General features: G+C 45.0%; 1 protein-coding gene across 1 annotated transcript; it reads left to right on the forward strand.

Moving 5' to 3' along the window:
• Window positions 1–1312: 1312 nt before the first annotated feature.
• ZAR1L (zygote arrest 1 like) lies at window positions 1313–12361 on the forward strand. The gene is made up of 4 exons (XM_040340441.1): window positions 1313–1929; window positions 5255–5347; window positions 10584–10658; window positions 12047–12361. The coding sequence occupies exons 1-4, from the start codon at window positions 1408–1410 to the stop codon at window positions 12188–12190; spliced, it is 834 nt and encodes a 277-aa protein (XP_040196375.1). The 5' UTR covers window positions 1313–1407; the 3' UTR covers window positions 12191–12361.
• The last annotated feature ends 5700 nt before the right edge of the window (window positions 12362–18061 follow it).

Here is an 18061-nt window from a genome sequence, read left to right on the forward strand (position 1 = left end):
CTGATCATCTCTTCTATCATGTCTGCAGTCTCTTATCATCTCTTCTATCATGTCTGCAGTCTCTTATCTCTTCTATCATGTCTCCAGTCTCTTATCATCTCTTCTATCATGTCTGCAGTCTCTGACCATCTCTTGTATCACATCTACAGGAATATATTATAGTGATCTATAGGTAAATATTGGAGTGAGTTATAGGAATATATTGGAGTGCTCTATATATAGAAATATATCGGAGTGATCTATATATAGGAATATTCTGGAGTGACCTATATATAAAAATATATTGGATCGATCTATACATAGGAATATATTGGAGTGACCTATAGGAATATATTGGAGTGACCTATAGGAATATATTGGAGTGACCTATAGGAATATATTGGAGTGATCTATATATAGGAATATATTGGAGTGATCTAGAGGAATATTTATGGGGTGATCTATATATAGGAATATATTGGGGTGATCTATAGGAATATATTGGAGTGATCTATATATAGGAATATATTGGAGTGATCCATAGGAATATATTGGAGTGATCTATAGGAATATATTGGAGTGATCTATATGAATATATTGGAGTGACCTATAGGAATATATTGGAGTGATCTATAGGAATATAGTGGGGTGATCTATATATAGGAATATAGTGGGGTGATCTATAGGAATATATTGGAGTAATCTATATATAGGAATATATTGGAGTGATCTATAGGAATATATTGGATTGACCTATATAGGAATATATTGGGGTGATCTATAGGAATATAGTGGGGTGATCTATAGGAATATATCGGAGTGATCTATATGAATATATCGGAGTGATCTATATATAGGAATATATCGGAGTGATCTATAGGAATATATCGGAGTGATCTATATGAATATATCGGAGTGATCTATATATAGGAATATATCGGAGTGATCTATAGGAATATATCGGAGTGATCTATAGGAATAAATTGGAGTGATCTATAGGAATATATTGGAGTGATCTATATATAGGAATATATCGGAGTAATCTATAGGAATATAGTGGGGTGATCTATAGGAATATATCGGAGTGACCTATAGGAATATATCGGAGTGACCTATTATATATAGGAATATATTGGAGTGATCTATAGGAATATATCGGAGTGATCTATATGAATATATTGGAGTGATCTATAGGAATATATTGGAGTGATCTATATATAGGAATATATCGGAGTGACCTATAGGAATATATCGGAGTGATCTATAGGAATATATCGGAGTGACCTATAAATAAAGTCCATAGGAACGCTCCTGCTCCCGCTGGATGTGCCCTCCTCCCTCCCCGGTTGGTGATTACTGATGGCCCTCAGCTGGTCCGCACTCTGATAAGCTCCGCTCCCCGCCCCTCCGCTCATACTCAGCACAGGGATGGCGGGGTTCCTGTACTCCCCGTACAGCGCTTACCAGCACTACGCTCCCCCGGCTCCGCAGCCTCCCGCCCGGAACAAGCAGGCCAGCTGGAAGTCCGGGAAGAGCGCGGAGCCCACCGACTACCTGGACAACCTACAGAGAGCCCAGCTGAAAGCCATTTTGTCCCAGGTGAACCCCAACCTCACCCCCCGCCTGCGCCGGGCCAACACTAAAGAGGTAGGGGTGCAGGTGAACCCGCGGGTGGACACCGGAGTACAGTGCTCTCTGGGGCCCCGCACCCTCCGGAGACCCCCTCCTCCACCCCCGCCGCCCGAGGCTGTGCGATTCACCCGCCCTCTGGCCGTCTATTCCCCGGTACTGGAGCGCCGCCTCCTCTCTCTGCGTCCAACCGACTTCAAGAACAGCCAGAACGAGGAGCGTGGGGAGGAGCAAGATGAGAGGGAGGCGGAGCAAGAGGCTGAACCGAGCGTGGAGAAGAGCGGAGACGACCACGAGGAGCTCAAAAGATCCGCCTTCCAGGTACCAGAACAGAGGAAGGGGAGCAGCGATAGGACTAGACGCACCCTGAACCCTAGTATCCACCTTACAATAGAATTTGGGTGGGCTGATCCCTCTGAAATTGCCTCCCTCCCAGCCCTAGTATCATTCACCCTGCATTGGGACTAGATATGCAAATTGTATTCATCTGTACACCCCGCCCCTCCCTTCTCTAAACTGGCCTCCTGCACCCTAGGTTCAAGATTTGATATTCACCCAGCAAAGAACTACCTGGATTAGCCACAACTACACCATTTTCTCCCCCCCTCCCCAGGACCTGAACCCTAATGTCCTTTAGCCACCAATAGGTCTACATGGCCTAAGGCCACTGCACCCCTTTAAGCTCACTAGTATTCTTCACTCTGCAATAAGACTTGATGGACTAATGTAACCTACATCTCCTACCCCCCCCCACACACACACACATTGGACACCCTGCACTCCAGGATCAGATAAACCTAGATGGACAGACCAACCCCCAACCACACTCGTTACTCCCATCCACTGGACATGACTAATCCAAACTGCACTCTAGCATACCCCCCCTCTGTAGTACTAGATGTACCAACTCATCACATTGGACTAATCCCAACTGTGGCTTGGTACCTCTGTGGACCCTACCCTAGATGCATGTGCTAGTATTCAAAATCCTACAGTGAGACTAGAGCAGGAGTAGGCAACCTGGGGCCCTCCAGCTGTAGTGGAACTACATTTCCCATGAGGCATTGCAAGGCTTGCAGTTCCAATTACTCCCAGAGGCATGTAGTTCTGCAACAGCTGGAGGGCCCCAGGTTGCCTACCCTTGGACTAGAGGAACTAATCCCCAAGAAAAAGGGCTAGATGTACTAAATGCCCCTCACACTTGCACCCTTGGGTGAAAAATCTTGCGTGCACACATTGATCCCTAGTATTTACCCTGTAATAGGACTAGATGAACTAATTCAACTGCTCCCTTCATATACTGGACATGCCTGTAGTGGAGAAAGCGGGTACATTGGTGCCCATGTACAATGCCTAAGGGGCCGGTGGTATTGGCTCAGCTAGAACTATCATTATGACCAGTGGCGGTTCGTCCATAGAGGGCGCTGGAGCGCCGCCCCCTCTGGCTCTCACTGCCACTGAGTCTAATAACATAGATTCATGCATTGCACGAATCTATGTTATTATCGCCACCGCTGTTCTATTCAGATGGTCGGCGCTCATGTCCGGCCATCTGAATAACGGCAGCTGGTTGGCTGTACGGAAGTGCCTATCGGAGCCAACGGCTCTGATAGGCACAGTGGTGACAATTGATGGCACAGTGGCTGTGTTTGATGGCATGGCACAGTGGTGACAATTGATGGCACAGTGGCTGCGTTGCATGTCACAGTGGTGACAATTGATGGCACAGTGGCTGCATTTGATGGGCACAGTAAGGCTGCAATTTTTTTTTTTCGTTTGCGCCCCCCCAAAAATTGAGCACCAGACGCCACTGATTATGACTAATTGGTCATATTAACACTTCCCTGTGTACAAGACAATCTTGCCCGTCTCATTGGTGGCACTTTTCTTGATAAGTTGCCTCTCATGAACTGTAGGTGGGCACACTGACCTACATGCACAGGTCTTGTTGGTGAAATCTGAGGCTAATGTTGAAGCCAGTGCATGTAGATGGCTGGATGAGATTGCTGCATAGAGATTAGAGGTCGACCGATATGTGTTTTTCCTCTGGTCGATGCCGATATTTGGAAATCGGGGTGGCCGATATTTTAGGCCGATTTTCTTTCTTTTTTTTTTTTTTTTTTTTTCCCTTCATCTCAAAAAACCTAGGGTGGGAAGGAGATAATTGTTTAGGGTGGAGAGGTGGGGTGCAGCCTGTCAGTGACCACTGGTGCAGCCTATCAGTATCCATTAGTGCCCACCAGTGCAACCTCATCAGTACCCACCAGTGGAGCCTATCAGTGTCCAGAAGTTCTACGATAGTGCCCACCAGTACAGCCCATCAGTGCCACCTCATCAATGCCCACCAGCGCATACCACCAGCGCATACCACCAGTGCATCACCACATCGGTGCATCACCACATCGGTGCCCACCAGTGCATCACCACATCAGTGCCTCACATCAGTGCCCACCAGTACAGCCCAATGTCATTCACTGCCACCTCATCAATGTCCACCAGCGGAGCACTCCAGGCTCCGTTGCATCTTCTAGCCTAGCACAAGAAGGCTCCATTCGTCAAAACAGACAGTAAAACAAAGTAGCAACTATTGAAAGTCCAATATAATACTGCAGCAGCGCCATTTCCAAACAAACGTTTGAAAAACGAAACAAACTTCTATATTGATTATATAGAAGTTTGTTTCGTTTTTCAAACGTTTGTTTGGAAATAGCGCTGCTGCAGTATTATATTGGACTTTGGGACTTTCAATAGTTGCTACTTTGTTTTGATGTTTACATTTTTTTTTTTTTTTTTGCAGCTGCTGATCATTGTTTCATTTCTTGTGGCCAAATTTCTGTATTGCCTACTCCTGAGCAGTGCTAAAACAGAAGGAAGGGCGATATTGGCACTCTATCCACAAAGCTCCATTCGTCCCTGTTGTGCTGCCTACAATCACCAGAATGCAGAGCGGGCCGGTAACAACCAATCGGCGGCCGCCGCTGCCGTCATTCTCCACTCTGGAAAAAAAAACGTCCCCTGACGTGCTGCGCGCTCTGCCTACAAGCCCCAGAATGCAGCGCGGGCCGACAGTTACCGGCCCGTGCTGCATTCTGGAATTTGTAGGCAGAGGTAGGGCGCGCAGCACATCAGGGGACATTTTTTTTTACAGTGGAGGAAGTCGGCAGCGGCGGCCGCCGATTAGCTGTTACCGGCCCGCTGGTTGGCTGCCGACTTCCTAAACGGAAAAAAATATAAAGTCAGCAGATAGCAGCGGGCGACGAGTGGGCGGGCAGGCAGGCGGAAGAATTCCACCCAGCACAAATCCTAGACAATCGGCCTAATTTACCCAATAATCGGCCGACCGATAGATCGGTCGACCTCTAATAGAGATGTGTATGGGATCTCTTTCCAATGTTCAGGATAATGGGTGGGGCTTTGGAGTCCTGATGTAAGCTTGTAAAGTGGGGCTCTGTGTGTTATAAACATGCTGTGTGCTTATTGGCTTTGTCTGGAAGCTCTATTATCTTTGCATTGGATTATTTTCAAGGTTCCTAAGTGGGAACTTGTGTATGCAAACCATTTGGGTCCTGTCAAAACTAACATTGTCTAAAATGTTAGATGTTTGCGTGTGGCTGTAACAAAGCTATGCGTTTGTTTTGTCTTTCAGTTCTTGGAACAAAAATATGGTTATTTCCACTGCAAAGACTGTAAAACGCGATGGGAGAGTGCATATGTCTGGTGCATTTCTGGAAGCAACAAGGTGAGCACATTGATGTCGGATGAGATCACATAACAAGAATGGAATACACAATAGTTTACCAGGTGTTTTTTTTTTTTTTTTTTTTTTCATTAAAGTAATTTTTTCCCAAAAAATTGCATTTAAAAAGACTGCTGCGCAAATACAGTGCAACATAAAATATTGCAACAACTGCCATTTTATTCTCTAGGGTCTCTACTAAAAAAAGATATAATGTTTGGGGGTTCTAAGTAATTTTCTAGCAAAAAAAAAATGATTTTAACTTGAAAAGGGCTGTCAGAAAAGTTTGGTGGTTAAACGTTCCCTAATTTACATACAGAAGTTTATTCCTTTGAAGTGATACAATGTTTAGACTTAACTTTCCACTGATAAAGAATGTTTATAAAACTTGGCAGGCTGCCCAGACTGACTTTTGGCTGAGAGCAGACAGGAAATTCTTTGCATACCAAAGTGCAGAGAGAATTATTTCCATGTCAAAGATCGTGAAACTTTGTGTCAAGAATAGCAACAGGAAAAAGATCACGATAACGATTTGACAATTAATCGTGCAGCTCTACCCCATCGCAGACTTTTCTGGCTCAGGCTTATCAGTAATGGGTGCATTGACTACCAGCTGGATACCTCACATATCAATGGATTTATTGCAGAAGGGTTGCACCCAGAGGTGGATCATATTTATAAAAAAAACAAAAAAAAAACTCTTGGTTCATGAAGTGTGTGCCAGACTAATGGGTGTCTGTATTGGAAAAGCATGTGAATGAGGCATTTTTTTTCTCTAGCTGCCACTAGTAACATCACTAATGGAACAAGTGCAAGTGATCTTTCTGCAATAAAAGCTTTGGCCATGGTGTCCTGGTGGAATGTGCATTGATCCTTGATGGGTTACCAGTCACATTAGATGGCTTTTGGCATCTAAACACCTATATTGTAACTTCCAATCACTACATGAAATGGCTGCTTTTTTTTTTTTTCCTCTCCCGGTGGCTCAGCCAGATCTGCTTCCTGTCCTAGAGTGATGATGACCACTTTATCCTCCTTGCATAGAAGGGAGTTTTTCTTCAACTCAGATGAGATCTGTGACAGCTGGTAACATTTTAGATGCACAAAGTTGAAGATGCTAGAAATCTGGCACAATCAACACTTTTTCTGGATCTGCAGAAAATGTACTTTGCCTGGGAAAACCTAATGCAGCCACCATGCTAAGGACTAGTAAATTGTACTTTTTAACCACTTCCATACCGGCCTTTTTTGGCACTTCTCTCCTACATGCAAAAATCATATATTTTATTTTTTTTGCTCAAATTACTCAGAACCCCCAAACACTATGTTTTAACGTTTTTTTTTTTTGTTTTTTTTGGGGGGGGGGGCGGCAAACTGTTTCATGAATTTAAAAAATAACAAAACAGATAAGTTAGCGCAATTTTTTTTATATAATGTGAAAGATGAAGTTGCGCAGAGTAAATGGATACCTAACATGTCACGCTTTAAAATTGCGCACACTCATGGAATGGCGCCAAACTTCAGTACTTAAAAATCTCCATAGGCGTCGCTTGATTATTATTTTTTTTTTCACAGGTTACCAGTTAAGAATTGGAGGTCTAGTGCTAGAATTGTTGCTGGCGCTCTAACGCAATACCTCACATGTGTGGTTTGAACGGCGTTTACATATGTGGGCGGGACTTGCGTGTGTGTTTGCTTCTGAGCTCGAGCTACTGGGGATATGGGTGTTTAAAATTTGTTACTTCATTTATTTTTACCCCTTTTATCACTTTTATTCCTATTACAAGGAATGTAAACCTCCCTTGTAATAGGAATGGTTCGTGACAGGTACTCTTTTATGAAGATATACGGTGTCAATAAGACCCCGCATCTCTCCTCCAGGCTGGAAAGCATGAGATCGTGAAAAAAAATTCACGATCTCATGCTTTCAGCTGCGATTGCGGCTTTTTTTACATTCCGGTACCCGGGCGTGACGTCATAACATCGTGGCCGGGCCTCCGAAGATCATAGAGATGACTGGTGACCGTCTGGTCACCAGTCATCTCTATGCCTCCCATCCTTTGCCGGCATATCGTTTCTTTGGGTCTCCGATGGCACGGGAGAGCCCGGAGGGGGACGTCGCCTATAAAAACGATCAAGCGACGGAACTGCCGCTATGGTAAATAAGTAGTGCTGCGCTGTGTGATGGGGTTAATGAATTGGGAGAAAAGACAGTTGCTATAACTGATATGTGAACATCAAAGCAAAAAACTCGCTGATATTGGTAATACAAATGACATCCAAATACAAAGTGCTCAATGATATTAAATTAAAGCATGCACTGCTATATAAAGTAGCGCAACTAAAACACAAGTGATGCTAAGAAATCGCATCAGTGTCCATGCAGAAAAACGGCAAAAACCAAATGCTGTTTAAAAGATCAAAGTAATCAACAGTAAAGTGCTGGTGCTTGTGCCGAAATATTCAACGTGAAGGTTGTGCAGAAAAAGAATGACAGGAAAAGGGGAAGGCAGTTTCTAGCCCCCCTTTTCCTCATGGGAAAGCGTCGGGTAAACAGTTTTCAGGTTCTCCAGGGGAGCCTTTGGCTTCCTCAGGGGAATTTTGCGGGCTCATTTGCCCTACAGATGACCTCTCACTGTGGGGGAATTTTGGTGGGCTCATTGCTCTGCAGATGACCTTTAGGACTGGGGTAGAAAGCCTGGGAAAACCCAGTTTGAGCTAGTTGGAACCAGCCCGTTTTTGGGCTATTTAAGCCGTGTTTCCGTTAGCTCAGGCTCATTCGCCTCAGAAGACTAGGAGCTGTGGTGTTCTTTTCTCCCCCCTCCCACCCCTTCTATATAATATTTTGTCGCGGTGTTTGGTATGTGGTAGTGTCGCCTTTTTGTTTTTTTAAAAAAAAAAAAGTATTTTACAACCAAGGGGACTAGCTGTATATTTTATCATATTTATGATATTTATAAATACAATTATTATTATTAGCTTATGCTATTTTGGTTTAAAGCTGGGTAATTTTATTGGCAACCTGAGCCGTAGTGGCTAGGCTAGCTTTATGGCTTAATTGAATGCTTATTTATTTAAAATTTGTTGAAGTATATTTTAACAATATTTGAAACCAATATTAAACAACCGCGGCCTTTAACATCCAACAGTTGTCTTCTGTTTCTTTATTTATTGTAAAGTATTAAGGGTTATTTCCCATCTGCTTTCCCACTCCAATATCCTTTTGAAGTTTAGTGAGGGTGTCCCCTTACCGTACTGCTGTAAGGTAACGGCATATATAATATAGTCAAGGGTGTTCCAGTTGTTTCAGAATGTGGTATGTCCTAATAAACTGTAATCTCTCTCTGTGAATAAAGTCCCCCTCAGGAGTCGCGTCCAATGGACAACATTGACCCTCACCCAGGGAGGTAAAAAGCGCCAATAGTGCAGTATCGTTTAAAAGGTTTTTAATAAAAAAAGGCATACGCTATGGTACTCACATGGATGCAATAAAAAAGTGTCGCGTTCGTAAGCGTCACCTCCGGTACCTCTTAGTGGACTCTTGCGCGTATTTGTCACGACGCGTGACAAAAGGGTCTGCCGCTTTGATCATTCTTATGGTGCACCAAATCGCCGGCTGAAGAGATGGATATCTGATTCCTGTAGCTGCAGGCATCATTCAGATATCCCCACTGAAAATCCAGGACGTCATATGACTTCCTTGGGTGGGAAGTGGTTAACATTGTTCCTAGATGTTTATATTGGTGCTTAGTTGCACGAATGCAGTATGAAAACAAATGTGTTTGAGACTAGTTTGCGCCATAAAAATCATGCGGTCTTTTTTGCCTATAACAAACTCCCTGCAAATACAAGTGAATCCACTGGTTTCACACCACCAGGGCTGCCAGTTGGAGGGGGTACCACTAGTCCCCCCTGTATAGGGCACTGGGCCCCATCGGTTTTACAAAGTGAGCACAGGCAGCTAATGAGCAAAAGGGAACCTGGACAGGAGGGGTGGCATTTCCTGGCAAAGTTCTGTATGCATGTGTATAATTTCCCCCACCCTGTGTATTGTATCATGACCGTGTAGGGCAGCCCATTTGCTTGATGAACATGGCAGAGTAGTTCATGGGAGCATGTTTGCTTTGTTCCAGTTTGTACACATTTTACCCCGGGGCCTCAAAGTATACAACAGCCTCATTGATTCCTTCAGGTTGAATATGAAGTACTATAGTGTAAAAATATTAAAGAACTGGTAAAAGAAAATCTGTTATGCTATTCTTCCCTCAAAATGACTTTATAGTCGGTGCTAGGACAAGTGTCACTGGCAGGTCATAAGCTGTCCTTCTGGTGTGTGGCTCATGCAGTGCTTTGTCCTCTGGCCATAAGGGGTGCTAACTCACATGAAGGGTGTATCGGACTACACTCTGTACTTTATAATCTATATAAAGTTTATGGCATGTGCCCCCCATCTCCCCCACCAGCATGTGCTCTATGCAAAATGTTTTGGCTATACATTGGTAGTCGGTGAGAAGACTGCTCCATAAAGTAAGGGGGTCCTGCATTGACGACCACCATTGTGACACAAGTGCGACAGGGGCCTTGGTGATTACAGGCTAACTTTTAAATGCTGGTCCTCCTGACAGGAGAATCGGCATTCAAAACTTTTGTCTAAGCCCCCCCCCCCATCTCAGTTTAGGTGGGTTTAGCCATGTTTGGAGTAGGGGCATTTATCATTTCAATGGTCAGAATCTTCTGGATAATGAAATGGTATTAAATGTGCCTAGTGTTTAGATTCTATTTTTTATTCTGTGAACACTCCTCCCCTGAACGTGATTCTTCTGTGTTCAGAAGATGAGCATTTTACCACCTCTAAACTGCTGCTCCCAAACTCTGGTTAAGGTTCAGGTGTACATGGACACATAGGGGGTTATTTACCAAAGGCAAAGCCACGTTGCACTAAAAGTGCAGTTTCTGTATATCTGAGGGGGGGGGGGGGGGGGGGAATAAACTGCACGTTATTTGTTGATAAAATCAACAAAGCTTTGCCTTAATTTCAGCTCTTTAACCCAGATCTACAGCGACTGAACTTCCACGTATTGTAGTGCAGAGTGGATTTGCCTTTAGTAAACGACCCTCCTAGGCTTTTGAATTCAGGTGCGTTGTTAAACGCCAAAAGCTCCAAACATGAGTTCAGGAACAGCAGTCTGCATAAGGCCTTACCAGTTCAATTTTTTTTTTTTTTTTTTTTTTTTTGCAGGTTTATTTTAAACAGCTATGCCGAAAATGCCAGACGGGTTACAATCCTTACAGAGTGGAAGAGATTCAGTGTCAGGTAACTGGTCTGTTTCATATGTTAACATGTTTGTATTGATGATGGGGGGGGGGGGGAGGGGCAGATTTGTATTTGTGGCACTTATCTTTAGACTGTTATCCTAACTTTTGGCTACGTTTTTGCTCACTAAAGATGTGGCTACTGGTGTACAGAGATTTTGTTTATACAGCTTCCTTAAAATCTCTCTATACTGATATAAAGGTAGGTTGTTTTTTTTTTTTCTTTTCCCCCTGGTGATTTTGTACAAAGCAGCCCTAATTCTCTACAGGTCCCCTGCTGGTGCTTTAGCTAATTGGGCATAGGTACGCATAAAGGGAAGCTGCACACAGAAGTTTTTTTTTTTTTTTTTTTTTTTTACCTTGAGGCATAGAGTGCATAAGGTCAACTCCTCCTGACCTATAGATGGAAAATACCTTTAAAATCAAAGGCAAAGTGTATACCTGAAGGTAAGTGTCTTGCCTGTCTCGTGATCCAGGCCCTGTGGCTTGACGAGATCTGTCAAATTGGTCATCCTGTGCATAACACTACTGGACTGTCGGTGCACAGCAGCATGCTTGGTCTTGACCTGGGTAACCATTATGGGTTTGTTCTGCCACTGCGGTTGGCGCCTTCTAGTGGCATTGTGCATTTATCTCCTGTCATGTATTGACTGACAGGTGTGAGTTCTTTAGTTACAGGACACAAGATGCTTGTGCGATCATGTTGCTGACAAGCTTTGGCATGTAATTGCAGCGTGTTCTCTTCTGGTGCCCTAAACTTTCAGTTTGTAAAAACATGAGCAGCTATCAAAGCGCCATGTGAAGTTATGCTTGCCCCATCTGTGGTCTCTGTAGAGGTGTGGTGACCGGTAAATGGATGTAATAAATTTTTTAAATGTGGTGGTCCCCAGGGGTTTCTCTTGATGAACGCTTCAGTCTGACTAAAGATTGGTGTGTTGGCTCTAGTTTTGCATTCAAAGCAGTATTAGACCCCCCCCCAAAAAAACGTTATTATACTGCAGCCTACCAATTCATGAAGCCTTGCTAGCAGCTTGTAAGTGGCAGGCAGTACTCCCAAATGCTTTGTAAAAGCTAGCTGTTCACCCAAAAGCAGCCCATTAGGCCAATTTCAGAGGCTTCAGCTTGTATAAGCGGTGAACATTGTGGCCCTTGTAAAATGTTCTTGGAGACCTATGCCCAGAGTTCAAGTGGTGGCTCCTCTGGCACACATGTGCCCCATTCCTGTGTGATAGGACCACGGTGCACTTTCTAGTAAATATTTAGGATTGGCAGTTCTAATTCTGCATGTAATTTCAGCCTTTCATGCTGCATTGGCTTTGAGTGTATTTGGGATTTTACATGTAATCTGATATACAGGCTGTTGACTTGACTTTTTTATTTTTTCCTTAGGCTTGTTCAAAGACGCGTTGCTCCTGTCCTCAAAAGAAAAGACACATAGATCTGAAGAGGCCTCACCGCCAGGAACTGTGTGGTCGCTGCAAAAATAAAAGGCTCTCTTGTGACAACACTTACAGCTTTAAATATATAGTCTGATGTAGAGTGGCGCATAGTATTATGACTGAAGAGCACTTTGTGGAGATGGCACTGAATCCTGGTTTTTGACCCCGGCACTGGATAATGGACTGATTTTGTATCTGTCTTGTAGTTTGTCAATATTTTGTATACTATGTAAATAAAGTCTTTGACAGTATATTAAGATTTTGATTGACCTCCCTGAATTCATTTATGGTTTTGAGTTGGGAGGTTTAATTCAGTGTAACAATGGCTTGCACCTTAAAGCGGATGTCCGCTGAAAAAAAAATATTAAAAGTCAGCAGCTACAAATACTGCAGCTGCTGACTTTTAATATCGGCACACTTACCTGTCCTGGAGTCCAGCGTCTTCCGCAGTAGAGGACGCGCTGCGCCTGCTGATTGGCTCCCGCTGTGCTCTGGGAGCCGAGTGTTCCCAGAACACAACGGGGGGGGGGGGGGTACGGGAGGTGACATCCTGGCCGGAAGTGGGTGCAAATACCTGTCTTTAGACAGGTATCTGCTCCCCCCTGAAAGGTATCAAATGTGACACTGGAGGGGGGGGGGGGGAAAGAGGGATCCGCTCAGCGGGAGTTCCACTTTAGGGTGGAGCTCCGCTTTAAGAGTTGGCATGGCAGAGCTAGGCTTTCAGGTTGTATGCCAGAAAACTTCTGTAGAGCAATACACAAGTGACCTTCTTGCCCTCTTCCACATATGGGTGTAACATGGTGCAAGAGATGGGAGCTGGTACTCCTGCCTGCAGGTTTTTGAAGACTGTTATTGGTCTATGATTTATGGAAGCTAAGCTCTACAAAATAATTGGTAATTTGTTTCTCAAGTCTTCCAGAACGGCACAATGAGAGATGACTGGCTTCACCTGACGGGAAACACAATCAAGAGGTTAAAAACCCCACCCATTCCGGTGCTCCTCAGTTTTTGATTGTTTCCCCATACCAAAACTTTTATTTTTTATAATGTCCCTTGCACCTGAAGGCCTGGGAGCGGAGCCGTAAGCTGAAGAAGCTGCTGGGCTCAGCAGGGCCCTCTGGTCCTTCCTGGGAGGGTGTCCTGTAGTCACTCAGAGGTAGGGTTGCCACCTCATCCCTTTAAAACAGAACACATATTAATTACACAGGTTCTGAGGCTAATTTAATGCAGATAAGGCACCAAGTGAGTTTAATTACCACCTTAATCAGCCACAGAACCTGTGTAATATGTGTTCTGTTTCAAAGGGATGAGGTGGCAACCCTACTCAGAGGGGACAGCAGAAGAGCCTCCCTGAGCACTGGAGGACCCTAGATATAGTTTGTTCCTAGAACTCCAGGGGCTGTTCTTTCCTCTTTCTCCCCCACCTGCTGGGTGTCCTGTCTGGAGGGGGGATTGGTGTGTCCTTGGGAACCTGGGGCTCGCGCAGACCAGTGCAATATTCAGTCCCGCCGCGCTATCTTTCCGGCGTTGTGTGGTTCTGTCCGCCTCTCTAGCGCCAGGAGATGTCACAATACGCTGTGTCACTGAATCAACAGGGAAAAATCCTTGCTGATTCTGGACCAAAATAAGGTTTACCTGGGGTTCCCGGTGGATTCCCTAGAGAGGAAACTTATTTTACCCCAGGACAAGGTTCAGGGTCTCATGACAGCGGTCAGGTCTATGTTGGAGGTAGAGGTATCCTCTTTCAGAGGCATCATGAGACTGCTGGGTCTAATGACCTCTTGTATTCCAGCAGTGCCGTGGGCTCAGCTCCACTCCAAACCCCTCCAACAATTCCTCCTGGGACGGAATGGGAGAGATACTAGACAACACGGTCTCCATCCCAGATGTAGTGACGGAGTCTCTGAGGTGGTGGCTTCTTTCTTAGAGGTTAAAGGGGGGTCATCTGTGGAGTCAAACCGACTTCCTCAGGATAACTACAGACGCAAGTGCCTGGGGGTGGGGGGGGGAACTCACTTGGACGAACCCCCAAGCCCAGGGTTCCTGGAACCAAGATCAGAAGGGTGCCTCCTCAAACTTCCGAGAATTATTGGCAGTCGGAGAAGCCTTAAAGGCATTTGAGGAGAGAAAAAGTCACTTCTCAGTAAAAATGCACATGGGAAAACTCTGAAAGGCCTTGGGTTGCCAAACCAAAGCCCAGACTTGAACCCGATTGAACTTCTCTGTAGAGATCTGAAAATGGCTGTGCACCGACGTTCCCCATTTAACCTGATGTAGCTTATGGGGTGCTGCAAAGAAGAATGGTAAAACCTGCCCAAACTTAGGTGTGCCAAGATTTTAGGATTATTCTAAAAAAGACTTGAGGCTGTAATTGGTGCCAAAGGTGCTTTAACGATGTAAGGAGCAAAGGCCGTGAATACTTATGTACATGTGTTTTTTTTTTTTTTGTTTTTTTTTTATGCGTTTGCAAAGATTTCAAAAAAAAATATTCCCACCTGTTCTCCTGCGGGCGTCGCCTCCCATACTATAGCTCCGGTGCCAGCAGCGGCACAGCAATTCACTTGTAGTTAGTACATGGTTGCTGGCTGGCAGTATAATGGCGCCCCCCCCCCCCCCCATGCTTGCCCATACCGTCATTCCTACTAGGGTGGCTACTGCTTGAGGACCTTCTACCCAAAGGCTTAATCCTGGAGAGTAGGCCAATACAGTTATAGCTGTCAATATACTGAAAACTGGACCAGGAAGCAGCTCTACAGAGCAGTTCAGGCAATCCACTACTTCTTCCTGGAACTCAAAAAGAGATCTCCACTTCCCAATCCCACCCATTCAAGGTAGCCAAGACACACTGTCCTTGGAGGAGAATCTGAACTGGATATCATGAAAGGTTCCTCCAACTATCAGGCCTTGCAATATGTTCCATACCTCCCAGCCGCCCCGGATTCGCTGGGTCCGTCCCGGGATAAGTAAATCCCAGGGCCCCGCGAATCTGGCTGAATCATGCAGTAAAGCCCAGTTCTGGCACTGGACTCCTCTAATCCCCTGGTCATGTGAGCGCCGCACTGCAGATGGCAAGGCTGAGACTAACACGATCAGTGTCCAGGCAGCACAGCCCACCTGCTCCCTCTATATCTAGTACAAATGGAAGAGGAGGGAGGCCAGGTTGGCTCCACCTCCTCCCCATGTCCGCCAACAAATCCCGGCGTGCAGCAAATGAAGTGCCTGTGAAGGGATTGTGTGGGCGGGAATTTTTAAAGCAGTGCACATGATGTTACTGCATGAGCCTCTGGAGACCAGCCAGCCTTAGGTACATGAACTCTCCCCTCTCTCTCTTCCATCTAGTCATTCCTTCCATGTGTCATAGTTATCCCTCCTTCCTGCCTTCCATGTGCCATAGTGATCCTACCTTCCATGTGCCATAGTGATCCTTCCTGCCTTCCATGTGCCATAGTGATCCTTCCTGCCTTCCATGTGCCATAGTGATCCCTCCTTTCTTGCAGGAAAGGGGCATTCAAGCATGCTGCTTGTAAGACACACACGGGTGCCATTCATTTTTAATGCGTGTTTGCGGCCACAAAACCACATGGTACTGCAGTACTATGCGGTTTGGTGTGGTAGGATTTGAAGAAGTAGTGCTTTGCAGAGCGTCTTCATCCACTTGAATAGGTGGCGGTCGTTGGGCAGTAGTGCCCGCCAATGCATCAGGGGATAAAATTCCTGATGCAGCCATGAACCAAATCATCACAGCTGCAGCATATGTACACCCCCGGATGCTGCCTTTGCAGTTAAAGGGTGCGCACTTGGTGAGGTGGTAAAACCCTTTGGTTGAGCCACGGGCTTGCCACCCTTACAACTAATGTGAATGAGCCCTAAGTGTTGTGCTTAATATTTTTGACATTTGAGATAAGATTTCCTTCTGATGTTCATTTGTTTAAGCAATACTGCACTGTGTACAGCAACTAGGCGCAGCTTCTGTTTAATCATCGCTCTTTGGGCCACTCTTACTGTTAGGCACAACTTGACCATGACCGTCATTTGCTACAGGTACTGCAGTACTTATTCTTTGGCTAAATCCCAGGGGTCCTCAGGTCCTTCAAAATCCTCTATTTTAAAGGGTCACTAAAGGAAAAAATTTTTTTTGCTGAAATGACTGTTTACAGGGCATAGAGACATAATAGTTAACTGATTCCTTTTAAAAATGATTAAAAATTGATAAAAAAACAATCATATAATGTGCCTGCAGTGTAGTTTCGTTTTTGCTGTTGTTTGCTGGTTCTCTGATGTACAGAGAGCCACTAGAGGGCAGTCAGCCAATAGAGATCAGTGATACTTTGTCTAAAACTCCTCAGCACCAATCCAGTTTCATTTTACACACAGTAATCACACCTCCTTGATTAGTGACCACCGTGAGAAATCTCCCAGTACTGTGGTTATCAGGAAACAGGCAACCAGGAAGTGTCCAAAACAGAGAGGAATTACAGCAACATGAAAGCAAAAACGAACAATGAGGACATGCAACCAGGACTGCAGCAAGGTAAAGGAAGCTATTTAGCTAAAAAAAAAATTCCTTTAGTGACCCTTTAAGCTCTCTGTCTATTTTCAGTGTATACAAAACCAAATGTGTTGGAAGTATTTTTCTAAATAAATGTGTTGAGAGTTGTATGAATTCCTGAGACTCCAGATTGTGGCACAGCAATCAAAGCATATTTTATAGGTATAAAGAAGCCCAGGTTTTGTTTAACCATGACCCTTAAACCCTGCCCACTATCAAGTTTAACCACACCCACTTTTTGCTGTGGCATGCTATGTGTACCACAGGTCACGGTCTCCCTGAAATGGCCCTCATTCGCAAGTTCAAAAGTTGGAAGGTATGATGTTCCTGCTAGACCTAACAGCTGAGGCAGCAAGTCTGAGCTTGTTCTTTTACAGTCTATGGCAGTGTTTCTCAATCTTTCTACGAGATGCAGCACCCCTTAAAAGTATGTAAAAGCTTGCAGCGCCCCAGTCTAAAGTAAAACAAATGTAAAGGTTACTTATGAATGTGAAATCCAGTGGCGGCCCGTCCATAGAGGGAGCCCGGGCGACGCCCCCCCCCCCTCCACCAGTCAGTAAAAAAAAAAAAAAAATTATAAAAAAAAATGTTTTTTCTTTTTTTTTAAACATGTCCCTTTAAGAAAAAAAATATGGTCCTTATGTGCACTGTGCCCGACACAGTGAAGTGCGGGTAGCGCCACGTCTGTGCAATCACAAGATTGCAGGCGAGGCGCTACATTGGAAGGCAAAAAATGCCTTTGTGGCGTTCTCCATCGCGCCACAATTTCCGGCGCAATGGACTTTATTATTATGGCCGAGCGGGTGCACGCGCTATTGATCCAAGTCCGACGTCACTCGAGGTACAGGAAGTGACGTCGGCACACTCTGCAGCTCAGCGCCCGTGTGGTCCCGACTCCCGCAGCAGCATCCCCCTCCACCTCTTATCTTTACTCCCCCCTCGGGACTAATTACTAATTACATTACTGAGTCCCGAAAAAGTATCTGCCAGTGCCACGATCCCCCTGGCCCCCCCTTCCTCGTTATTGCCTGTTTGTCTTTCAGTACATTCCTCTCTGCTCATTAATCCTATGTGCTGCCGAAATAGCGTCCGTCACCCCCCCCGCGCTTATTAACTAAATGTCTTTTACAGTAAAAGACATTTAGTTAATAAGCGCGGGGGGGGTGATGGACGCTATTTCGGCAGCACATAAGATTAATGAGCAGAGGAGAATGTACATGTTACATGTACATGCTCCTCTGCTCATTAATCTTATGTGCTGCCGAAATAGCGTCCGTCACCCCCCGACTGTCTGCCAAAATAGCGGCCATCTCCACCCACCCCCCCATGCTTATTTACCGGATTTTATTTACATTTCTGCCAAAATAGCAACCTTCAGTCCCCCCCCCCCCCCACGCCCACTTATTTACAAAATTT

The sequence above is a fragment of the Rana temporaria genome, chromosome 2, assembly GCF_905171775.1.
Source record: "Rana temporaria chromosome 2, aRanTem1.1, whole genome shotgun sequence".
NCBI classification, from domain to species: Eukaryota; Metazoa; Chordata; class Amphibia; order Anura; family Ranidae; genus Rana; species Rana temporaria.